General features: G+C 43.4%; 2 protein-coding genes across 9 annotated transcripts in view; one reads left to right on the top strand and one right to left on the bottom strand.

Moving 5' to 3' along the window:
- MOSPD2 (motile sperm domain containing 2) overlaps positions 1-1,346 on the bottom strand; it is a 79,051-nt gene extending 77,705 nt beyond the window's left edge. For 4 of the 6 annotated variants that reach the window (XR_012898649.2, XR_012898654.2, XM_075914515.2 and 1 more), the window contains exons 1-2: positions 1,186-1,346; positions 979-1,051 (exon numbers count right to left, since the gene is read on the bottom strand). Coding sequence is in view for 4 of the 6 variants with exons in the window: in XM_075914515.2 (XP_075770630.2) it covers positions 979-1,051; positions 1,186-1,197 (85 nt within the window). In the remaining 2 variants the exon portion in view is untranslated. The remainder of the gene's footprint in view (positions 1-978; positions 1,052-1,185) is intronic. The other 2 variants (XM_075914507.2, XM_075914499.2) reach the window with 2 other exon arrangements.
- FANCB (FA complementation group B) lies at positions 939-25,927 on the top strand. 3 transcript variants are annotated; one of them, XM_075914470.2, is made up of 9 exons: positions 939-1,076; positions 6,566-7,594; positions 10,540-10,692; positions 12,182-12,274; positions 15,840-15,968; positions 16,600-16,763; positions 20,606-21,060; positions 22,561-22,798; positions 25,369-25,927. In XM_075914470.2, exons 2-9 carry the CDS (start codon positions 6,674-6,676, stop codon positions 25,787-25,789), a joined length of 2,574 nt encoding a protein of 857 aa, XP_075770585.2. In that variant the 5' UTR covers positions 939-1,076; positions 6,566-6,673; the 3' UTR covers positions 25,790-25,927. The 3 variants fall into 3 exon arrangements, with proteins under 3 accessions (XP_075770585.2, XP_075770577.2, XP_075770594.2); XM_075914462.2 differs by lacking the exon at positions 939-1,076 and adding an exon at positions 1,410-1,589; XM_075914479.2 differs by lacking the exons at positions 939-1,076; positions 12,182-12,274 and adding an exon at positions 1,410-1,589.

Consider the following 25,927-nt stretch of genomic DNA (forward strand, 5'->3'; position numbering starts at 1 on the left):
AGTTATGAAATGCACAGTCTGGTCAAAACCCAAAAATGCCACACTTTGCAAGCAGTAAAATTAGTAACAACAACAATCCATGTATGTGTAGGGTCAGGAGATGAGAGTGAAGGACTGTGTGTTTGTGAGAATGACAGAGGCCCACACTGTGTGTGAGAGTGCCAGAGATTTGTATTGCCAAGCTCCCTCCATCCCCTTCTCCCTGAGTGTGGAGATCAGGTACAGAAATGGGGAGATGAGGGACACACTGACATCAGTGCCCTGCCTTCTCTCCCTCCCACACCTTACACAGCAAGCAGGAGGCTCCCAGGGGATGCAGCTCCAAGAGAGAGGGCAGGAGCAGCATGACAGTGGGTGGAGGAGCAACTGAAGTGCCAGCACTTGATAGCTTCCTAGCCAAACCAGTCAGGATCACCTGTTAGGGGCTCCAAGATCTACCAGCAGATCCTGACCTACTGGTTGATGATTAGTGTGTTATGTTAACTAAGGTACTATCATCCTATGTGTTTTCTTAGTACAGACTAGGAGTCAAACAGCATCAGCACTATGCCCATTTTATCCTTGGCCTCCTTTCTAACACTGCCAATTTAGAAGTGCACCAATTAAAGTGGTGGTTTATGATGAAGTAACCTGGGTAGTAAAAATCAACAGGACCAACTCATTTCACAGAAGCCACTAAAATGTGCACGGTATGGACATGTGATAAGCCTCATAATCTAGAAATGAAGGGTTCTTCAGGTCAATTCAGACTGGAGAACAGACAAGTCATCCACTCAACTTGGTTGCATGGGGAAACAAGAATAGCAACGTGACACATTTACAAAACAAGTCAGGGTTTGTTTGTTTTTTTTAAAACCCAACCACATGATGTGCAAATCTAGGTGAAGAAACACTTGTCCTAACCCAGCAGAGCAGCTAGGGACGGAGAGCGCATGACACCCGAAAGCAGATGGGCATCGCTACCAGCCTGGTACCAACCTGGCAGATATTCCGTCTCAAAGCGCCGTCTGGTTTCGCTAATTAAGGCAGCCTTGTCCTGCTGCTGCTGCTGCTGAGAAACAAGAGGAGAAAGCTGCGTAAGTCCCACGCACCCCAGGCCCGGGTACCTCCCCCCTCTCTGCTGCCCCAGTGCCGCCCCCGCCCCACGAAAACTGCCCCCCGCCCCGCTGCCGCGCAGCTACTCACCCCGGCGGCCATGGTGCGGCTGCCCGGCTCCCCCGGCAGCAGGTGACCAAGCAGGAGGGCGCACGGGGCCGGGCAGGCGCGTGACAGTGAGAGCTGGGGGGGGGGGAGGAGGAGGAAGCGCTGCCTGACGCCAACCGACACCTCACGCGCTTCCCGGAACTGCCCCCCCCCCAACAGGTCAATCATCCCGAGGGCCCGCCCCTATGACGCCCGGCGGAGCGACAGCCCCGCCCTGCGAATCCGAAAGCCCCGCCCACTGCCCGCCCGTCGTTTCTCGTCTGCCTCCCCTCCCCTCGCCCCACCACTCCGGCCTTTCCGGGCGAATGAGGCGCTTTTTGTCCCACAATGCTTTGCGTGGCGGGCTATTCGGTGGCTGGGGACTGTCCACGCGGCGCGTGAGGCGGGTAAGGGCCCGAGCGTTGCCCCCCGTTCCTCGCCACTTCCGGTCTGCGGGGGGGGCTCGGCCCTGGGGCTCCCTGGCGCTGGCCGGCGGGACTCGCCCCCCCCCCCCCGCTGGGCACGCAGTGGGAGTTGCGGGGAAGGGCCGCGCTGGGCGGCTGGTGGCTCCACCTGGCTTGGCTGTTCCAACGGGACATGGCTTCAGGCGCGGGCTGAGCAGCCTGTGGGGAGGAACCGTAAGAGCAGCAAGCTCTGTGGAGAATTGGGCTTCATAATAGTGTGCGGGGGGAGCACACTGGGAGAGGAGTCTGCCCGCTGCCATCTAGCTCCAGGAGTGGACCCCTTACTCTCGGGGCCGGTAGAGACTCATGTTCTACACACGTTCCGAGTTGGAACAGATACACATCACCTGATAAGTTTCTTATCTTACTGTAGCTTGCATTTCACTCTGAATGTGGGCCCTAGCTGTATTTCATCCGGTTCAGTTCTGTGATGGGAAGGATAGTTTGGTATTCAAAGAGAGATTTTTCTGTCTGAAGTGCCTGAATAGGGATAGAAATGTAGCCGTGTTAGTCTGATGTAGCAGAAGTAAAATGCAGGACAGTGTAGCACTTTAAAGACTAACAAGATGGTTTATTAGATGATGAGCTTTTGTGGGCCAGACCCACTTTGATCTGAGGAAGTGGGTCTGGCCCATGAAAGCTCATCATCTAATAAACCATCTTGTTAGTCTTTAAAGTGCTACATAGTCCTGTATTTTGTTAAAGTTTGTCTCTCTTTGCGAATTCTACATCTTTAATACATACAGTTATAAGTAGCTTTTTGGTATCTTACATATTGATTAAAATATAACTGAATAAGAAGGTTGATGGAACTCAAGACAAAAATATTTCATGAATAGAAGACTTTGGACAATCTCAGGATTTGTTTTAGCACCAAAATCTGATCTGCCCACTGGATTTCTACTGCTCTAAAAGTACTTTGCCAGAGCAGGTAGTATTGTAGCTTTAATATGAATATGCTGTAATAGGCAGCAGCTGATATTTTACATGTAGTTTAGGACATTTTTGTAAGATTGTCTTAGGAAGTTCTTAATGGGATTCCTTATTGGATGGCTAAAAGAACAGTTTCATTCCTTTTGGACATTCCTGGAGAGTCATTTTTCAGATATGTGAATTACCTTTTTAAATGAAAATACTGGTTCTGAAAAGTCTTGTTATCTGGAAAAGCCTATTTTAATGTAACCTTAGGGCTTATCTTGCAACTTGTTCTGCGTATTCAGGTACCATTTCAGCGCACACACCTACCCACGTGAATAAAAGTTGCAATTTCTGTGTCTTAGATGTACTGGACTTGAAAAATAGGAAACGGCACACAGATACTACAGTGAGGAGGTTGTTATAAGAATCTCTATAAAATAGGAACCTCACTTTTGCAGGCTACTTATACATTTTGAATATTTAAACGGATTTCATTACTAAAATATATTGATTGAGACCCTGAGGGCTTCTCTGCACTATGACAGGCACTGACAGTTCACTGAAGATCTGTTTAGCAGACCCACTCAATCAATAACTGATCGCTCAGATATCGACTCTTGTACTCCCAACGGAATGAATGGAGTAAGGGGAGTCAATGATAAGTAGGTTGACATTATGTTGACTTGAGTTGCACTACTAATGTGACTCAAATAGTGTAGCTTAGATCAAATTCTCCTCATAGTGTAGACCTGCCCCAAAATACTAATCTTTACCACACTGATGTGAGGTAGGAAAGTACTACCGTTCCTGTTTTACAGATAGGGAACAGATGTGTAGAGTGACTAAATGACTTGCCCATTCTTGTGATAATGTTAATTTATGTTCATTGGATGGGTATGACTGTATGTGTACAAGTTACTAGTACATGTTGGACCTCCCTGGTCCGGCACCATTGGAACTTAACTGACCATGGACAAAGGAGATTTCTGGACCAGGAAAAGTCGGCAGAAGGGGGTGCCAGTCTCCCTATTGAGCTCCTCTCCCTGGCCACCCCATTGGCTCTGCTGCCCTGCTATTCTGCAGCCCTGCCGGCTCCATGGCCCCACTGGCCTGTGGACCGTGCTTTCCCGAGGGCTTTGGGGCCCGACAGACTGTGCAGCCCTATAGGCTCTGCTGGCCTGTAGGGATGTTAGATATCATGTAACTGCATGAAATGTTAGCAGTTACATGCCTATTCAATAGTCTCTGGGGGAAGGACTGGCAGCCAGTGTGATCCCAACCCCACTCCTGGGATCCCTCTGCCACTCCACACTACTGCCCCTATATCAGAGGCAGCAGCACGCAGTGGCAGGCAGGAGCTGGTCCACCAGGTGAGCCAGTTTAAAAACAAACGTTGTGTGCAGACCAGACTGGCTGCTACAGAGGCAGCAGCAGCCCCTATCCACGAGGGTCCAAGCTCCCTGTGGACATGGGGAGCAGGCGGGTCCTTGGAGCTGGCACATGCAGGGAGCCTGCTTGAAAAATGGCTCCCCATGCACATTAGCTCCAGCCTGCCTCTCCCTCTGCACTGCTGCCTGTCTATCAGAGGTAGCATCATGGAGGTGGGCAGGGACAGGCGATTTGGTGCTCATGGAGAGCCCACTGCTCTCCCCTCCTTATTGCCTCTGATACAGGCTTGTTAATCATGTATGTAGTCGACTACACGATGACATCCCTAGTGGCCTGTAAGCTCCACTGTCCCTAGTGGGTGGCTCCATTCCCAGCTGCTGGCAACCTCTGGACCACAGATGTTCAGCCTGTTCATGTATTAATACAGGTTGGCAAATTGCTTGTAACAGCAGTGGTGGGTAGTCATTTTTGAAGGGTGGACTACTCCATTTTAAGTGGTTACAGGATGCACTTTTATATTACTGGAGAAAGTGTGGGGTCTGGGACTAAGTTTGGGTGTAGGAGGGAGTTCTGCACAGAGATTAAGGTGCAGGAGGGGGTTCTGACCTGGAGCAGAGGGTTTGGGTGCAGAAGGGAGTGCCAGAGGCAGGTTCTGGCTCTAGCCAAGAGGTGCTTACCACAAGGGGCTGTCCCAATGTGCCAAGGGCCAGTCCTCAAGCAGCCAGGCTACCTGCATGCTCTGTTGGCCCTGCACTACTCAAAGCTGCTGGCAAGCGTGTCTCTGCATGCCTCTTTGGAGGATGGGGATAGCAGGTCTCCACAGCTCTCATTGACTGGTTTCTGGCAAGTGCTGGAGCGGGGGCTATGTGCAGAGACCCACAGCTCCCCTCTCCCACCAGGTGCATGCAGAAACTTGCTTGCCAGTAGCCTCTGGCTGTGGCACTTCTGGGAGCAGCATAGCTGCGGGCACGGCAGGCAGGCAGACTACTTGAATACCTTGCAGGGACATGAGAAGCTTTCCTCCGGCCCTGGGTTAGAGAAAAATATTTGAAGGGCCGGATGTGGCCTGTGGGCCGTATTATGTCCACTCCTGTTTAATAAGGTCTTTTATAAACTGAATGTGGTCTCACTTTTGTTTTTGTAGGACCGTTGAATAAAAATACAGCAGAGAAAATTTTAACTAAATATTTACTACTAGAATATTTACCTAGTGTTGCTTGTGTCCTTAACCTGTTTTTTGGAAAATAAAACAAAAATGTACATGCTTCATTTAAATCAGTGCTATTGGGTGACGTTGGTGTTGAAGGGTTCATTATGCAGGTTGGGCTGGGGAGAGAGGGCTATCCCAGTCCTCTCTCGTTTCAGCAGTTTGGAGTTAGGTGAGAAGTGCTTCTCCATGGCTGCTGCAATTCCAGCAGGGGTACAACGTACCCAACTGAGGCAAGTCCAGGTTCATCTGCCCCCTGCACTCCCCAGCCAGAGCGAGGAATGCAGCAAACTGCACATTTCCCTCTCTCCCTGATGAAGGGGAACAGCCATCAATGTTTCCATACAAATGGGAAGGGGAGAGTTTGCACATCTCCCCGCCAACCCTAAAGAGCCCCTAGAGAGTGCGATGTTTGGTGTTGGGGCAGTCCCAGATTGCGAGGGGGAAGGAGAGGCACTCCTAGCCATTCAGCCCCTTTCACCTGCCTCGTGATACTGTTGTCTGTATGGTTTAATGAGAAACAATCCCATTTCAGGCGGGCTACCAAATTTGGTGGTCCTAGCTCTTAGCATTTAGGAGGAGTTCTTGAACAAATAACTCTAAAACTTCTGACCAGTTTTCCTTAAACCTGGTTTGCTTTTTACGCTTCAGTAAGAACAAATAAGCCAAGTTTGAAGTATCTTGCTTTGGATGTATTTATTATCCAAGAACAAAACTTCTGATTGGATCTTAGGTGGGAAATGTATTTTTAGTCTCAAAAAGGCTCAACAAACTTGTGCCAGACTTGAGTGAAAAAAAAATCACTTTCAAACTACATCAGATGGAATGAGAAATACTACATGAAGAGCAATTTTGTTTAAGATTGTGAACAGCTAAACATTAGTGCTTACTATGGAAGTGATTCAGTATTATTAAAATGATTACTATATATTTTAAAATATATATTTTACACAATGTGTAGTATTGATATAAAAAATGCAGCTAAGAATTCAGTTTACTTTCTTAGTATCTGCTTCTTTCCTTGCTAAAAATAAACTAGTTATAAATCATGCTGTTTTCAGTTACTGTTGATTTGTGGGACCAACTAATGGAAATGAACTTTTGTTGTTCTTAGAAGTTTGCTAAGAATACTGTATGCAGAGTTCCCTGCTGAGGCTCTTGTACATTTCAAAGGAGGAATGCGGAAATGCATATGAACTAGTCGATGGAAATTCCGTTGACTAGTCAATTAATTGCATTTTAACATCCTTATTCCAATCCAGCATTTCTAACTGTAGCAAATCTCACACTAACTTCTGAACATTATAGTATGGATCATATGATTGGCTTGTAACCAGTGCCCTTGGTATATGCAATCTGCTTGAATTATATTCCGTTAATCTGAAAAGCTTCTTTTCTTTTGTAGATTGAAAAAGTCCACTTGGATTACAAATTTCATTGAGCAGAAAAATATCTTAATGAAAACTGGAGAGACGTCCAGAATTCTTTTAGTGGAATAACCATAAAAAAGGAAATGCAATCAGATGAACAAGAAAAAATCTTACCTTACAATGGAGAAGTTCTCATTTTTCAGTTATCAAAAGCAAAATGTGCAGCTGAAAAAACAAGATTACATGTTAACAGAATGGCATATGACAGTGGCACTAACATATTTATTCAGAAATCCTCAGGACTGTTCAGCATGCATGGTGGAAGCTTGAATATTGAAATTGTTTGTTGTGGATGTACAGCAGATTTCAGAACAGGAATTAATCTTCCCAGTATTTTGATGAGAAAGAAAAAAAGTAATAGTACTTTCAAATATTTTTTGTTGTTGCTTCACAGCTCCAATGAATTTGAACAGTGCTTACATTTTAAATTGGACTATGAATTGAAAGATGACATAAAGCTGCTTAATGGTCCAACAATATTGTGGAGACATACCAACAAAATTTTTTATATCTCTACCAAAACTTGTACAGTGCTAAGTGCTTCTGTTCAGTTTTCTTCCATTGAATGGGCGGATGAGGTTGAGAAAGAAGGCATTGTTATATTAGGGACGAGAACTGTTTGTTTTCCGGAAGAAAAAGATGGGCAAACACTTTCAAAATCAGATGGAGCCATCTGGGGTGGTGAATTTGTTGTATATGCAATTGAAAATCAAAAAACGCTAAGTGGCACCTGTTTTCTGCCTCATGCCTATAGCAGCGTGATATCTTGTGTACATGTCTGCAGGACTAATATATCAAGAAGCCCCTTCAGAACATCAGTTGTTGCCGTTACTCACAAAAAACAGTTGATTTGGTTCCAAGATGGTCTTCCTAAAGATGTCTGCCAGCTGCCATATGAAGAGCCCTGTTCACTACAAGTAGCGGCAACAAGTGAAAATGGCCTTCTGTTTATTGTGTCATTTGCTTCTGGAAATGTCTGTGTTGTGCGTAAGGACGGCTTTCAGGTATTGTAGTCTTATCTAGTTAGTAACAATGGAAATTTTTAAGGATTCTATTTTTTTCCCCGTCTGCAAATTAAGAACATAAGAACGGCCATACTGGGTCAGACCAAAGGTCCATCTAGCCCAGTAGCCTGTCTGCCGACAGTGGCCAGCACCAGGTGCTCCAGAGGGGGTGGACTGAAGACAATGATCAAGCGATTTGTCTCCTGCCATCCCTGTCCAGCCTCTGACAAACAGAGGCCAGGGACACCATTTCTGTCCCCTGGCTAATAGCCTTCTATGGACCTAACCTCCATGAAATTATCTAGCTTCTCTTTAAACTCTGTTATAGTCCTAGCCTTCACAGCCTCCTCTGGCAAGGAGTTCCACAGGTTGACTATATGCTGTGTGAAGAAGAACTTTCTTTTATTAGTTTTAGATCTGCTACCCATTAACTTCATTTGGTGTCCTCTAGTTCTTCTATTATGGGAACTAATAAATAACTTTTCTTTATTCGCCCTCTCCACACCACTCATGACTTTATATACCTCTATCATATCCCCCCTCAGTCTCCTCTTTTGTAAACTGAAAAGTCCCAGTCGTTTTAACCTCTCTTCATAATTTGTAAGTTATGTTCCCACAAGAGAGAGATTAGTGTTAATCATTTACTCTTCCTTATGTTGCTTCCATTAAAGTGACCTAAATAAACTAAGGTACATCTTTCCTTTTGTTGCTCTATGATTTGTCTAAAAACTAGGTATGTGAAAGGGTACCCAGTTACCCTTAACCAGTGATGCTTACCAGGCAATGGTTAATCATTACCTGGGAGCAGCCCTCCGTGGGCAGAAAATTGCCCCAGCCCTGCAGGAATTGGCAGCGGGGAGGACTGCCAGCTCCCAGCCCATGTGCCGCAGTTGAGTGGGGGTCAGTAGCGGGGCGCCGGGGAGGTAGCAGGCCCCCCACACTCGTACTGGTCCCAAGTGAGGCTGCTGTGCAGGCTTGGAGCCAGAAGCCTAGCATAGGATTGGAAGCAGCCAAGCTGGAGCAATTCCTGCCCACGGCATGGGGGCTACTCCTGCCCAGCTATGGCAAGAGGGGGGGTACTCCAGCCTAGTGGTTTGAAAAACTCCTCTGCCCACTTAACATTTAACCTGTTAACTAATTAAATGGGATTTTACATACCTACTAAAACAGTAATTGAGTCAATTGTTTACTTAAAAAAAAAAAAAAGAAAGAAAATGAGACTTGGCCAGTGTCCCTATTGCTGTATCAAAAGTTCTTTATAAAAGCAATTCTTATTTTAACAAGACTGTGTTATGAATGTTTTTATATAATTCATTTTAGGGAACTGAGCTGATGTTAGCCTCAGATTTAAATTTGCTGCTTGAATTTCACTACAGGCTGCACCTCCCTAAACCGGGACTCTCTGGCTTGGGGTGGCTGGGAGTCAGGCAGCAGGAGGGCTGGCTGCTGAGAGCCCTTGGGAGCCCGGCAGGGTTAGCGGGAGGGTTATGTGGCTGCCTGGCAGGGGGCCACATGAACTGGGAAGCCAGGACCACGCAGCAGCCGGGCAGAGGACCAGAGCCATGCATCGTGGGGAGCTAGAGCCAAAGCTGGATCTGTGCAGCTGCCCAGTAGGGGAGCTGGATCCAGGGCCACAACAGTGTGGCAGGGGAACCAGGCTATCGCAGCCTGGCAGGAGCATGGGAGACAAGGACATCATCCTGGCAGAGGAGCTGGTCCGGGGCTGCACAGCAGCTCACTAAGCTGGGACCATCAGCAAGTATCCTGACTGGGGCCGTTAGCAGGGTGAAGCAGCCAGAGCCAAAAGCATATCCAGTGGCAAACTAGAAAGCTGGCAGCATGGGACCTCCCCTGGTCTGGCAGATTTCCTCATTTGGGACCTGTTAGGTGCTGGACTCAGGAGTTCCAATCTGTAACTTTTGCTGACATTTTGGCAGTGAGGAAATGCAACAGATGAAGACCATGGACATATTTTGGCTTTAGTTTTTCTAAATTCATGAGGTAATGTGAATTATTAGTGTTTTCTTGATGTGCTGCCAAAAGCTCTGTGTAATTTTGCTTTGTTTAGAAATTTCTAGTGTGCCTGTAAAATACACAAAATACAGTACACTTTTTGTTCCATTCTTTGTATTGAATGGACATAATTGACAAAGTTAAAAATATCAGATTAAATATTTGTAACTTGAGTTTTCACAGAAATATGGGGAGTGCTAAATGCTTAACTGTTATGAGTATAAGCTTACTTTCCATACTCAGTGCAGAATTTAATTCTACAACTATCTTAAGTATTGGTGGGGGAAACATGATTAAATCATAAGTCTTAATAAATTGTATTTAAGAATAAACATTCAAAAGGTGCAGTATTTGAAAGAAGTTATCTAGAAAAATGGACTTTTCTTGATGCACTTTACAGATGAAGACAATTGAGACACAGAAGATAACAAATGTGTCCAGGGTGACACAGCTAGTCTATGATAGAGCTAGGAATAGAATTTGGGACTTGATCTCTTGGTATTGACCAGCAGTTCTCAAAATTCATTACAACATGATCCCCCTTCTGGCAATGAAAAATTACTATAAGAACCCAGGACCAAATCCTGAGCCCACCCTAGCTCCAAGGTCCCAAAGCCTGAACCCAACCAACCTGAGGCAGTAGGGGCACAAAGGCAAACTCCAAGGGTTTCAGCCTTGGGGGAGAGGGCTGTAATCTGAGCTGCACTGCCCCAGGCTGAAACTGAAGCCTAAGTCTTAATACCAGCCTTGCTTTGGGGTCCTGATCCACAATTTGAGAACTGCTACTCTAGATTCACGTATGTGCTTGTTTGTAAGTGTTCTCTTATGTGCTTTTTTTAAAAAAAGAATAATTTAGATAAATTGAAACAAAATTAAATCTCAACTACAGATGCCTTAGAAAAATACATTTTTAATATTGTATTTTACTGCAGGTTGCTTCTAGATGGCAAGAAGTGAAGTCTGTTCTGATAGATGACTTCATTGGCACTGGGACTGAACAAATTTTATTGCTATTTAAGGACATATCCAGTACATCTAGTTTAACTACATTCATTATAACAGATATTGGAGAAGTCAGCTATGCAGTAAGTTAATTTTATTTTTTCTTCCCATTCAGTGTACACTAATGAAATTTCATGAACCGAACTTCAAGTTAAAAATAAAAAATTTTGTGCAAAGTGACTCTGTACATATGCTAGCAAATCCCCTTAAACCTAAATACTATTAAAATAATAAGGCACTGTGAATTTATAAAAAGTAAGAATCAGTCAAAATAACTGTCTGGCTTGAAGTAGGGATGTTAGGTATCAAGTAATAGAATAGTCGAGTAACCGCATGAAATCTTAGCGGTTACTCAGCTATTCTATAGTCCCTGTGATGGGGCCAGTAGCCAGTGTGTTCCAGCCCTACTTCTGGGGATCCCCCTGCCATCCCATGCTGCTGTATCAGAGGCAGCAGCGTATGGTACCAATTTAAAAACCAGCTCCCCGTGCTAGGGATGTAAGCAACTAGTCAACTACCCCATAAGCGGAGGCTTATTGGGTAGTCCACTTGACTAGTCGCTTCCTCCCCCACCCTTCCTGCCTTACTTTGGGGGGCAGGGGAGGCAGAGGTGCAATGGGGACTGAAGCAGTCCCATTGGCACTGGGTTCCCACTGCAGCAGCTGTTGTACATTACAAAGGGAGAGGCTCAGCAGTGGGGGACCCACGCCAGTGGGACAGCTTGGGTCCCGGCTTACAGGGGTTCCCTGCTACGCCTCTTCCTTGAAATGTACAAGTGATGTAGCGGCTCTTGTACATTTCAAAGACAGAGGCGAAGCAGAGATCCCCCATCGACTAATTGAGTAGTTGAGGGAAAGTCTATCGAATACTCAATTAGCTGATTGATCAACATTTAACATCCCTATCCCATGCAGACCGGCTATGGACAGGGGCTGCTACTACCCGCCTGTCTGTGGCGGGTCCGAGTTCCCTGCAGATGGAGGCTGCTCTGCCTCCCACAGAGCAGCTTCTGGACAGGGGCTGCTTTGCAGCAGTCTTCCATGTTCCCCCTCCAGTCCCTAGCTGCTGCCTGTTATGGAGGCAGCAATGCAGGGGGCCAGGCGGCACTCCAGACTCAGTGCTGGGGGAACCAACTTGTAAGCTGGCTCCCACCACCACTGGTTCCTGCTCTCCCCCACCCCCCTGCTGTGTCTGTTTTTTTGTGGCCTATGGTGTGGTTTGGGTTTATGTGGGGCTCAACACAAAACCCATGGGTGTGATCCTTTGAACATGGCTTCCACTGGGAACATGCTCCACAACGGCAAGGCGTTTCCCAGGCGGGGTGAGCATTGAAAGACACAAGCAGATGTGCTGGTTGGAACAGACTGGTACAGGGTGTCAGCATTTCTAGCTGCAGGAAGGAGGTGCCGGGAGTGCCTGAGCATTGTGTGAAAAGCTATTTGCATATATTTGCATGTATATGCAACTACATGTAAGCTGTGGCCCTCAGCATGTGCTAGGAGTATCATTGTGGCCCTCCCGGCTTCCAAAGTTGAGTAGCTCTGTGGTAGACTAACGTTTGCTTTTCTTTAGAGCGGCATCAGGTCTAAAGAGGATTGTCTTCCTGAGGAAGGACCACAAGAGCATGGTTTTTTTACTATCCAAGCTCTCAAAGCAAGGTTACAGGTTTGCATTCTGCTGCGCTCTCTGTATTTCCTGATAAGCAAATTCCTATCTGTGGTTTGTTTTTAAAGAAATTAGAACTAAAATTCTACTGAAGAAAATTGAAAGGAGCATGAACTGTCAAGTCAAGTGTAAAAATATAATTAGGCAGGCCAAAAAGAATTTATAGATCAAATAGCAATATGCATACACTAACAACAACAAAAAATTTAAGCTGCAATCTGCCAAATAGTCAGTGGAGCTACTAGAAAATCAGTGTATTAACTGAGTACTCAAGGAAGATAAGACCATTATGGATAAATACCAACTTAATATTTCAACGGATATTCCTGTTGCTTGAGATTCTCTTCGCTTCTAGCAGGGCAGTCGTAGGTTCTTTAAGCAGTGATAGTTTGACTTGAGAAAAAGGAGGGTACAGTGGTCTGTTGGGTTTTGCATAGGTTTAGCAGCTTGGTGATTTGGGTCCTTATTCTGTTTTTCATTCTGACTTGATCTGTGACCATGGATGAGAACGTAACTGCTTGGTCATATTTTCCAACATGTCGGTAGCTGGCATGGCTCAAAATCTGTATAGTTATTTGATAATCTCTCTCTAACAGAAGACTGACTTACTGTTCTTAGTTATCTGACCCCCTCGTTGTGGTATGAGTACTTATAGCCATGCTTAATTTATTAGAAAGATACTCCTGGAGTGGCTTTGTTATCTTCTTAGAGATTGTAAGTGGTATTTTAGGTAATTGTTTGCTCATCTGCCCCCAAAGGATCAGTTATATTGTATTCTGCAGTTTTCTGCTATTAAGGCCTGCCCAACATATATAAAGCCAGTGGTAGAGCTAATGAAGCAGTCTGTGCTGTGATTTATGTATTTTGTATGTGTTGTAGTACCTAGATAACCTAATCAGGCCAGGAACACATTGTTCTCAGTAACTGGATGTAAGCAGCATGTAGATACTACGTATGCTTCATCAACCTTTGAGGATGCATGGCTGTACTTTCCAATGTTCAGTCTAGCTAGGGATTTGGTTGACAACAGATCACAAAAAAATGCTTATAGAAAAATATACTCATAAGGTAATCTCTGTGTAAGTCCTTAAAGTAACCTAGGCCCTTGAAGTTTTATAGGTACCTTCTTCCTGTCTCTCCTACCTTCTTAAAGACAATAATGTTCTTTGCTGTGGTCTTCAAGGACCTATTAACTACCTCCCATATAAGATTCTTGATACTGAAAGTTTTCTTTGAGTGCTTTTTGATCTGGATAGATTTGCAATCAAAGAAGAGAACCCTGGGATCATAAGACCTCCATCCTCCTGCTGACTATAATTTTATATAACTTAATAGGCAACATTTTCTCTTGCTCTAGTAGATTTCATTGACAGTCCTGAAGAAATGCAGCATTTTTTTGCCAGAAAAATCCCAGGGCTTAATCTACACTAGAGGGGAAAGATTTGTGTAAAACACACAAGAATAATTCTTATTCAAAAATTGCTCTATATTTTCAAATTCTGTGCATCTTAATTTTGTAGACTAGTATTATTAGCCAACCTTTAGAGACCTTACTCTCAACTTAATGGCATTTTACTGTTGGAATGTAATGTGATCATTTTTGATTATTCCAAAATTTGAGGGAATATTCTAGGCCTCAAAGAGCAGAATCCAATTAGTTGTGGGTGGGAGTCAGAAAATTGGAAGGGGGAAAGTGCAGGCCAGGTGGAGCCCTTGGAATATGTTTAGCAGAGCCATAGCTTCAAACACCTCTGCAATTGTTTGTAGACTAAATTAATTGGTTGATGGCACTGATTAATAACTTTTCAGTAAAACAGTATTCCTGTCTCACCCATGCATATTGTCCCAAAACGGTTTAACATATTGATACCCTAAATGATGTATCTCAGATAAAAAGAAGAAATAATGGTGGGTAGATAAAAAAGATGTGTTCACAGAATCCCTGGCATGGGTTGGGGAAAAGAGGTGCCCTCAGACCTTTGCAAGAAAAAAAAATCAGTGTAGACTCTTACACAGAGTGAAGGGGAGGGCATGGAGGCGAGATTTGGGAATGGAGATTGTCAAGGCTCCTTCCCCACTCTGGCACAATACATGCAGAAGTGGGGGCCCGCAAACGTACCCCAAAACCTTATCTTTCCAGGCTTGGATATAAAATTTCCCCCAAAAATCTTAAAACCCTAGATTTTGGGGATTAAAAACTCTGCTGCCACCACCCAAGTAATGATAAGAAAATCAGGGGAGAGATCACTTGAGAGAGGAGCTCACCCCTAAAGTAAAAACCAGGACACAAAAATTAACCAATACCAGGTTAGTAAAAAGAAAGAACTTTTATTGTCAACACAATATTCCTGTTGCAAGTATAATGACTAGATGGAAAAGTCGCAAAGTAATATACTCATGGGGGAGGGGAACCCCACCATGGGCCAGGAGCTTAGTTACAAAGGAGATAAAAACCCATTTCTAAATGCACAGTCATCAGATCCCATTTCCCAAACCATAAAACAATAAAAACTAACTAATTTATCTAAACTTTATCCTACTTACAGATAGGTAGAGTCTTTTCTTGGAGGGAGACAGTGTCTGTCCCACTCAATAGCTGGAGAGAAAAAAAACCTAGAGACAATGGAGGGAGAAACCAAAAATTCCTTTGTCCCAGTTTGAAATTCCTACCTACATTCCTATTGGTCAACTCTACCTGGGTCAGGTATAGTTAACCCCTTAGTCCTCAGGATGCTGGCTAACCCTCATGATCATAACAGAGGTGCACACAATGAGGAGTGACAGAGAGCTCTTGGGGACATGAGAAATGGACACACAGAGCCCTAGGCATGAGAATGGTGAAGGGTTTGACAGAGTTCCTGAAATAGAAAAGAATGTGAGGGTTCCAAACGGAGCTTAGGATCAAGAACAGGGTGATGTGCAGGAGGTATGCACAGAGTTTGGTTGCAGAAACATATAAGTTTGTGAACCCCTACTTTTACATGTTTATACCTTTCCCCTTTGAAAAGATACTTTTTTGTGCCTCAGAATTTCTAAAATTCTGTTGAAACTCTTTTAGAAAGTAGGACAGAAGTGGCAATGCAGCAAAGAGCACATTCCAGACTTCTACATCCGGATTTCTGGAGAAAAAGCATAGAAGACGCAAATTAGGGTGCAATATTTTATGCTTACAGCATGGTAAATGTAGGCTCTGACTTTATTCGACTAGTAATCAGTACCAGTATGTGCAAAAAGAACTTTCTATTTAGATAAGGAAAATTAAGGAAGAAAAGATGACTAAATATCTGTCTGGTTGGTGGGTTTTTTTTTTTTAAAGGGTCCAGAAGATCATTGTAAAGTGACGATATTTTTAAGTGTCTAAAGTTGGCTCCAAAGTTTGTTTTGGCAACAAAATTGACCTGATTTAAAATACTTTTAGTGCCTACCTTCAGGCACCCTGTTTTTTTAAAATCTTGATTTACATATCTAGAGTACAATGTAAAGCTGAAAAGCCCTAGGAAACTTTCAAGCTCCCGCTCATACTTTGCTGACTAACTCTAATCACTATCCTTTTTATACCTCACAGGCTGGTTACAATTCTGTTCGGGAACTACAGCAGCATTTACGGCTCAAGGAAAAGGTTCTTTTTGAATCTTGCTGCGCATTAATAGACCTTGTCCATGGGAGGGAGCATATCCTACCAACTGCAGAAGAGGTAAAATAGATCATTCTATTACAATTTCTATATTTTGGTCAAAATGAAATATCTCTTTTAACTGGAGATGGAGCTTTACTATTTCTAGAGCAGAGTAGAAAACTGACTTTTCAGACTTAAGGAAACTGACTCTTCAATATATTGCCCTAGATGTGTAGTATGTTAGGATAACCTGTATTGGGGCATCTCAAGACTCACTTTCAGACAATGGCTAACTAATTAATAGTTTTAGGCACCAAAAGTAATTAAGAAATTTAAGACGGGAACAGTGTAAGACAACTTTGGTTCACATAATCCAATTGGCTTGAACAGAGTTATGTGGTAGTCCAAGATTGTTATAAAATCAGTTTTCATAATAAAAGGAAGAATTTTGAGTTTAATGCATGTGAGGCTCCCATGGCAAAGATCAGTTAATAAACATCTGACATTTATTGTAGAAGATAAAAATAGTTTCTGGAGATTTCCATTTGTACTTCAGGTATAACAGCATATTCCAGATTCATTTATTTTTCATCCTCATGACCACCTGAATACTTCTTGGTAAACAGGACAGGAAAAACACTTCAGTACTACAATAAAAGAATTACATTCTATACACTTCAGTTATTTAAACAGATATGTTTTTCTTAAGGAAGGTCTTGTTTCTCTCTGGGATGATATGGAAGATCTTCACCCTCTTGATAAAAAGATGGCATTGACATCTGAGGTTCCAGAATATCTCGTAGAGAAATTATGGCAACGTGTGGTAGATGACAGCTTGGTAGTTGGAGTTAAAATAAGAGAATCACCTAACTTGTAAGTAAACTCATTCTCATAACTTAGTCTGTAAGTTCAACCCTGCATTTGCAAAGCTGAAGAGGACTACAAAGTTCAAAATGTGACTTTTAGCTCTGAGTTTTAGAAATCCATTATAAACCAGGGGTGGCCAAACTTACTTTGCCTCCAACCTTCACACAAGAGTTTTCAGAATTTCAAGAACCTGCAGAGTTTGGGGTTCAGCCTCACAGGAGACACCTGCTGAGGCTCTGGGCTTCAGCCTTTTGTAGAGGCGGATCTCGGACATTCAGTTCTGCAGGAGAAGTTTGCATAGGCTCATGGCTTCAGCCCTGTTCTTGCTGAAGCCCTAAGTTCTGGCAGGTGTGCCCTATGGGGCTAACACACCAGGATCCTCCTCCCCATTAGGCAGAAACCAGGAGTGATACATGTGAGGAAGAGATACTGTGGCCTTCTCCTCCATTCAGTTTTGCCAGAGCTTGCTGGCCTGCTTGGTCACATGGTACTGCCAAACCGACTGCCTGCATGGCAGTTGCTGTAGCTGACAAGCAGGGAACTAGGATTGCCAGGTAGACCCTGCCAAAAAAAACGGACACACTTGATCGGGGGAAGGAGGGGAGAACTAGCAGGGAGGGGGGCGGGGCTGTCCGGGAGGTGGGAGGAGCCGGGATCTGCAGGGCTGGCTGGGAGGAAGAGGAGATGGGGGGGGGCGGCAGGAAGCAGAGCCGGCGGGGTGGAGGTGTCCGGGGGCCGCAGGGCTGGCAGGGAGGAAGGGGGGGGGGGGCGGGAAGCAGAGTTGCGGGGAGTCGGGGGCCGCGAGGCTGGATGAGAAGGGGGGGGGGAGGAAGGGGGTGGGAAGCAGACCTGGGGGAGGGGAGGGGACAGCCACTGGCCACAGCCGGAGTCCTTCGGGCCGTGCCCCTGGCAGGCACTCCCTTTAGTTGCGAGCAGAAGCTGGGCGGGGGAGGGGCTGGAAGTCACTCTCTCCGCCCGGCTTCTGCACGCAACCAGGGGTGCCCAGCTAGGAGGCAGGGCTGCGATTAGCGCTGGGAGCCTCTGGTCGCGTGCAGAAGCTGGGCGGGAGCAGTGGCTGGGAGTCCCAGCTTCTCCCCCCCTCCCCCGCTTTTGCACGTGACCACAGCTCCCAGTGCCATTCATGGCCCTGCCTCCCAGTCGCTCCACTACCCCCACCAGGCTTCCGTCTGGCGCCCAGCCAGGAATTCAGAAAATACCAGACATTGCACGTGTCTGGTATTTTCTGAATTTTTCTACCGGACGGAGGGTGCAAATACCGAACTGTCCGGTAGAAAACCGGACCCCTGGGAACCCTGCGGGGAACTTCCTCTGGATTGAGAGACAGCAACAAACAGCTCTGAGCCACAGGGAGAGTCGCTGCTTTTGCTGCTCTCTCCCCCCACAGAACAAATACCTAGGAGCTGCAGGGAGGGACTTCTGGTGGTGACAGGGACTGTGCTTGAAGGGAGCATGACTCAAGCTGTTGGGGCTGGTGATCTTTTAAATTCTGCCTTCCCACCCTCAATAGGCACCTAGTTGTCTCATGCAGAACATCTAGCCTCTCTACCCCCTTCATCCTGCCACAGGGCAAAGAAGCCCTGAGTTCCCCTCAAGTCTAATAGATAGAGAATGGCCGGGGAGCCGTGCAAGCCACACTTTAACTTTACAAGAGCCATGGTTTGGCCACCCCTGTGATAACCTCAAAGAAATTCTACATGTAGCGCCCCCTCTCCACCTGGTTACCTTCTTTTAAAGCCAATCTCTTTTCAGGTTTGGATGGATAGGTCTGGGTTCTTCTGGATCCCGCCACCCACTCAATTTTATTCTTTCTGATTGATGTACTTGGCGGTGCCTCCACCCCCCCTCACTCCTTCCTAGCAGGGTCACCAGGGCAGCTTGGGAGGAAAATTCTAGCCCAGGATAATCCCCACGTATTTGCCAGATAGTTGGAGACTCCCAGAAAATAGCACAAACACATACACTATAATAAACACAATTATATTAAACAGGAGACAATTATAACAGAACAGGGTAAAACACTATTTTTAGGGTCACCGGTGCCCAGCAACTGTGAGGTAGTGTCCCGTTGGTACGTGTATTTTGTTGGGGCCCTTGATGACTGTTGACCACAAAATCCTTCTCTGCAGTGGTTTAGCAGTGGAGCTGACTAGGTCCAGTACAGCCCAAAGGATTCACAAATGGGAGAAGGCAGTAAATCCCTCCACAGGTTTAATATGCTGCAGGTAATAAAATCCCCAAATTCCCTGACTTACTAACTAAAAATTGGTGCACTCACACATTCCATGAATGAGCCTCAGGTTGAGAGATGACTCAGTCACTGCAGAGGGGCTGCTCTCTTCTCACAGGGATCCTCTTCAAGCAGGAACCAGGCTGCTTCGGTCCCAGAATTTCCCCTCACTGTGAAGGGGTGCAGGGCTCAAGATGCAGACCACACAACTGCACCAAAATTCAAAACTATAGCCTCCCAGCCCAGCATTCAGACCCACACAGCAGGCAGCAGCCCTGAACTTGCTGCTAGAGCCGAGCTGACCATGCAGTGACTCGTCTCACCCAGGGAGCTGGAGAGCCAACTCAGCCTGGCTGGGTAAGCCTCCCAGCAAACTCCACAACTGGGAATCAACAGTGGAGACACAAACCCAGCTGAGGGATCCTGCCTTCAGGTCCCTAGAGGCTAGTTCTCAGGGGGAACCCTACATGCAGGCCTGGGGCTTACTAGCTCCCACACAGCCAGTCCTCCTCTTTCCCTGGCTGGCTCCAGACTCCCTTCAACAATGGTCTCTCCTTCCCCCTGGGAAGGGCATCTCACTACCCAAGGGTTGCTGGGCAGACTCTGGCCCTGGTAGGGAGGGGAAGCCAAGGCAAACTCAGAGTGCCTCTCCCTGAGCTGCCAGCAGACAAGGCCCCGGGAATCCAAGTAATCTCCTTGAGGGTTACATACACTACATAAGAATCAAGAAAACTTAACATAATACACTATGTGCAATAAGGTTACATCAGTGCTATAAGTTTCACCCTTAGGTTTATTTTTCACTTTACCTTTACCCCTGCCTTAGCATAGTTCCTTCAATAAATATGAAAATGTTTTATTTTTATTTCCATTCTTAGCAAGAGTTCATGTCATTTTTAAGAGAAAAAAATCAGAAGAAAATATCAGACGTTCTATTCACCATAACATTTGTAACATCAGGCCGTGTGACATCCATCATATACTTTAATTCATTTTCTGAAATAAATTGTTAGTTTGGTGTTAAGTCAAATAAAAAATTGGCAGTCCCACATGATTTAAATTAGGGATGTTAAGTAGATATCAATGAGCTAATCAAGTAGTTGAATTATTTTAGGTATCCTTGTACTGTATTATAAGTATATATCCTCTATAAAAATAGAATTTAAATTTAAACGTTAATAGTTTATATTCAGAAACTTGTCACTGAAAATCCCAGTCATATCTGTGTTAAGCACACAGACCCTATTAATTTTTAATGGGAATTGGATACCTAGCTCCTATAGGCTCCTCTGAAAACCCCAGCCTGTGTTTTTGGAATCTAACACCGTGCATATTGTGTTTTGTAAAGTATGTGCTAAAATATATCTTCAAAATGCTTACCAGACATCTTTGCACTATCCGGTGAATTAGTCTGAAAGTATGTTAAAGATTTTTTGATCCATTCATTTGTTTATTTGGTAATGGAGGACAACATAAAATCTTGAATTGCCAAGATTTTAAAGCACTAAATGTCAGTACACATTTTTGCAGAGTTTTGATTCTATTTGCCTGAGTGTAAAATGTGAACTTGAAATCCAGTAATTTTATATGGGTTTTACAGGTCATTGAATGATGTTAGCTTATCCCTGGTAATGGGTCATGACTTCTCTTCAGTTTCTCCAGTTATTGAGTGTCAGAGTAAATTAGTTAAATTAAATAAAACTTTCTCAGCAATGTCTATCTCCTCGTTCCAACTGGAGCCACAACCAAAAAAGATAAAACTGGACTTACACAGCAACAATGATCTGAAAAAAGAGTACCATAGAAGGTCTTCTAAAATTCTGTCAGATGGGGCAAAGACCTTTGTTGCTGTTACCCGACTTTCACTGCTGCTGGCATTCCGTGATATACGTTGTATAATACTACTGCATGCTAAGAGGAGAAAATATCAAGATGGCAACCTACAGGAAAGCAAAAAACTGACTATGCTGTGTGGGAAAATTTCATTATGCCTGGAAGATATTTCAAATGGAAAATATTCAGTAAATTTGCTAAGGAATAATAGTCATTGTACAGGTAAATATTTAATGCATTGACTTGTTCACATTAATCTGAAGATCTGGTTAATTCAATTTCTTCCTCTTTGTTTTTAATCCATAATTTAATTTTGTCATGTTGTAATCATTTTATCATAATATGTTTTTTATTACAAGCTAATGGTCTGTCATGAATTGGAAACTGAGACAGAAAACATGAGGAAAAATGGTCAGTTCTGTGTGGGAAAATGTTATGTGAGTTGTTCCCAGGTTCTGTACTAAGATTAGTGTTTAAATATAGTCTCAGCAGGGCAGCTGTGTTAGTTTGTATCTGCAAAAACGAGGAATCCTGTGGCACCTTAAAGACTAACAGATTTATTTGTGCATAAGCTTTCATGAGTAAAAGCAACTTTGTCAGAGCCTTTGTTTGCTGTTTCCCTCCCATCACTTGCAGAGAGTGAGAGGAGAGCACACAGTGTCCCTGCATTCCTCTCTCCCTTAGTTGATGCGAGAAGGGGGCAGAGAAGTGAGTGACCCATTCTGTGAGCTTTCCTCTTACTCTTTGGCAGTGCCAGAAGGGGCATAGCAAGCAACAAGCAGTGGCAATAGGAATTAGGAGTGGGGGCTTCAGGCCTTGCATTCTAGGGATGTAAGCGACTAGTTGATTACCCAATAAGCATATGCTTATCGGTAGTCGAATAGTGACTCAGCTAGTCGCTTCCTCTCTTGAGAGAGAGGCAGTTGTGGGGGGAGCAGGAGCCGGTGCTGGGGGGAGCTGGCTTAATAGCAAGTTCCCCCTAGCACCATATCTGCAGAGGGCCTGGGGAAGTAGAAGCGTAGCGGGGGGGACCAGGTGCGAACTGAGAATCAGCTGTCCTGACTCGCGCTCCGTCCCAGACTCTACACCTCTGCTTTTTAAATGTATTAAGAGCTGCAGAAGAATATTAGCTCACTAAGAACAGCAATAAGAAGGTGATGGGAAGGGCTGGATGGTTGGTAGAGTTGTGAGGCAAGGCAGGATCCAAGGATGACAGTTGTGATGTAAGTTCAAGCAAGAAGGACATACTCATGATACCCTCCTCATGATACAGAGGCAGCGGGGGCGGGAGGGGGAGCTGTGTGTAACTGTAAAGGGGCTCAGTAAGTAAATTAGGTACGATTTGTGGTCCCAGAAACTTTGAAACGTCCCAGTTCCACCTTCTTTAAAATAACAGTAAAAACGAGGTAATGAAATTAAGCATGAAATAGAAAAGAAAAATAGCAATATTAAAATGTATGTATTTAGGTATACGTATAATCATTGAAAATGTCAATGTTTACACATGAGGGGAGGTGGCTTTTAAGCTGGCTCCCCACGCGTGCCCCCCTCATGATACAGCGGGGGCGGGAGGGGGAGCTGTGTGTAACTGTAAAGGGGCTCATCAGTTAACTGTGTACACATTTACATTTCCACATCCCTAAAGAAAAATACATTTTTTATCCGTATTTGTTAATTAGTAAAATGTTAGATTTAATATCCTTTCATGTTTTTCTCTTACAGACACCATTGAAGATTTATATGCTATTCTTGCAGTATCTCTTAAATTCTCCTTCCAGATAGTCTCATCTGACTGTACCCTGACTCCAGTGAACATGTGGCTGTTGACACAAATGGAGTGTGTACCAATCAAAGAATGCCCTGAATATATGTTTTGTCATAAATTGGGAAGTTTGCATGGCACTATCTTTAGCTGGAATCTGAAAACTCCATTTGAAGGAATTTTAACATTGTTTTGCAGGTAATAATAGAAGTAGAGCTTAGGGAATATTTAGTCTCTATAACTTGAGTTTGTGGCAGAATATCACTTTTTCATTATAATTATTTTGCCACAGTGAAAAAAGCATACAAGTGACAGCCATTTAGAACTATTTTAAATTGCCATCTTCTGCCTATTAGTAGATCTGACTGGATTGCTTTTTGCAATCATTTTATGTCTGTGCAGAGCCTAAATCAAAGTATATACAGGACTAATGACATGTAATATGTCATCATATACAGTTCCATAAACTTTCAATTATGTATGTTCAGCAACTTAAAGTAAACTTTGTTTACTACCCTTGGAAAATAATGCATAGCTCTGAATCAGTTGTCTGGCTATATTCACTTGGCACTAGAAAGTGGAATCTTCTCACTACTAAACACAGTTCTTCAGTAAATGGATAAAGCTTAGCAATTTGCAGGCTTCCCTGTAGGATTTCTTATCGATAAAGTTCATAAGGCAGTTTGGAGAGTGCAAATAGCTGCAGCTCTCATGAGTTCTCCACTTTTTTTAGCTTATGGCAGTTCATTTTTAATTTCAAGATTTTTGTCAATTCAGGAAAGTCCTGAATTCCACTAGAAGGTAATATTATAACCTTTATTTAAGTAAAAATAAATTTACCCTTATCTTTAACACTTTGACTTAAGAATAAGAAATCTACAAATAGGGAACTGAATATTGACCATTTTTTACTTAGTAGTAACACTTCAAAGTGACTTTGAATTCCATATTTTGTTTTCTGTGTTGATTAATTCCTGTCTTAAAAATCTAATAAATGGTAGCTTAAGTCTTTGAATAGTCACAGGTTGCCCCTTTATATTTTTCTTCAATGTGGATCAGTTATGTTTAGATTATATCTGTTTCAGAAATAGGTATGCCACAGAACTTATTCTGTCAGGCTAAGTACTGAGTTAGTAATATCGGTATTATTTGACATGGTATCCTGCACAGTATGCTAAATAGTTTTCAAACATGAAACCTGGTACATTTCCTGCCCTGAAGAATTCAGTCTAAAAGACAAAGACTAAAGAAAAGGTATAATGTGCCATTATAACTATAGTGGGCTCTGTTTCACTCAAAATAGGGATTAGCCTCTTTGTTTCATATTAAGAATATAGTGTATCATCACCACATTTAAAGGCCATAATTTGAGTAAAGATTGAATCATCTAAGGGTTTCTGAATAAATCTGCTAGTTAAAAATAATTAAATATCGGTCCAAGAAACTATCTCACTGTTTTTATCCATTTTGCTAACAAACCACTGGTTAGTTATCCTTCAAACTTCCCATGTAATTAATTAATTGAAAATGAGTGCCAAATGTACATTTAAGGAATTTAAGTTCTCTCTCAAATGAAAGTATTAACAAAATTTCATCTATGTTTGTCTTTATAATTAAATCTTATTCATAATAGTAGTCATTTTTTATAACTTATGAGACTGAAGCCACAGGCCTGTCATGTGGAAATAAGGGTTTTCCCATTTTTCCCTTGTCTTCAAATGGACTAAAATCAAATGCCTTGAAGAAAAATGGCAGGCCCTATATTCTATTATTAAAAAAACTGTACAGGAAACTGAAAATAACTGCAAGGAGTCCTATGGCACCTTAAAGATTAACAGATTTATTTGGGCATAAGCTTTTGTGGTCTGGAGCCCACCTCGTCAGATGCATTTGATAGTTTTTAAGGTGCCACAGGACTCCTTGCTATTTTGCTGAAACTTTAAGATCACTTTAAGATCAGTTTTGTAGCATAGGTTCAATCGGGATTGCATCCAGAGTGCTGGGCACTTTCAAGCCTTTATCTAAGCTTTGTGGCTTCAAAGACTCCTCTCTTCTGAGGATCCGGGATAGCCAAGCTTAGCAGATACAGCAGTTGACATGCCCATTCTGTCCTTCCTGACTCATAATTCCACATCCACATGTCATAATGGAAGTTGTTGGAGCAGCATCCCACTCTTGTGCCCTTTTATTCTTGTGTTTGAAAAATCCAGGAAATCATAAACTAAAACACACGCTTTTTAAAATGAATCAAAGCTGGTTAAGTGCAAGATCCCCATTCCTTCTGTAATCCCTTTAAAAACAAGGAAATGCCAAGTTATGGGATGCCTCTTTACTGCACTTTAATGTGCATACAACACATTGCCTTGTCACAAATAACTTCCTTCTGGCTCAGCATGTAAGGAAACACACTAATTCAACGCATTAATCTCCTTCACATTATAGGCAGCCCCCTTAATTACAGTCTAATATGTCTAGAAACAAATGATGCACTGCACTCTTAACTGTGAGAGTACATTTCAGCACAGAGTATTTGCTGATGTTGTGCAAGTGTGCTTAGCATTAATGTTTTAGCTATAAAGTATTTGGCATGAGCTCCAAATTGAAAATTTTGCTTGCCATTCCACGTGCAGCAAATATAACTTAAAAGGTTTACACAGTAAGATGTAATTTCACTGGTCAGTTCAGAGTAGCTTCATTGTATAGTTCCACTAATGAATTTTGAAAGGATTGTATCCTTGTATTGATGACTGTTTGTTTGATTTTTACAGAAATCGAACTATCTTGTTACAGTGCCTTCATAGCCTCACTGGAGTTCTCCCACCAACCTGCAAAATAAAACTCCTAAGGTTAGAAAGCAAGGACATCCTTATTGACCAGTTTGCAGTAGCTCTGGAAAAGGAAATGGTCAGCTTTAGGAGTTGTTTCTCCTCTACAGTAAGTGAACTTGAAAACAACTTAACACAGAGCTATGAGGCTGGCGAGAAAAGGAGCGGGGTTACAGTGTCATCTTTGTCTGACAAAAAAGAAGCAGTGCAGCAATTGAGAGAGAAGTTTCAAAATGAACAGAAGCAAAGTGCATTGAATATGAACCGAACAGTGAGCGGTGCCCTTTATAGACAAATTACTTTGAAAATTGCTGAGGCTCAGCTGTGTTCTGATACGATTGCATGGAGACTGAATGTTTCATAATGACTCCTCTCTGAATTTATTTTGAATACAGTTTTATTTAAATGAAATGAAGCACTATTTATATTTTGTTTTTACTTTCTATATGTAACTCCTTTTTAGAAGATGGAGAATAAAACTTTTCTATCAGTGTTGTCATTA

Source organism: Pelodiscus sinensis, chromosome 1 (genome assembly GCF_052426305.1).
Source record: "Pelodiscus sinensis isolate ZL-2025 chromosome 1, ASM5242630v1, whole genome shotgun sequence".
NCBI lineage: Eukaryota > Metazoa > Chordata > Testudines > Trionychidae > Pelodiscus > Pelodiscus sinensis.

Excerpts from the sequence above, each read along its gene's own strand:
- FANCB (XM_075914470.2), top strand. The coding sequence starts at position 6,674 with ATGCAATCAGATGAACAAGAAAAAATCTTACCTTACAATGGAGAAGTT. Across the intron at positions 10,693-12,181 it reads TTGGAGAAGTCAGCTATGCA|AGCGGCATCAGGTCTAAAGA; the intron begins GTAAGTTAATTT and ends GCTTTTCTTTAG. Across the intron at positions 12,275-15,839 it reads CTCTCAAAGCAAGGTTACAG|GCTGGTTACAATTCTGTTCG; the intron begins GTTTGCATTCTG and ends TATACCTCACAG.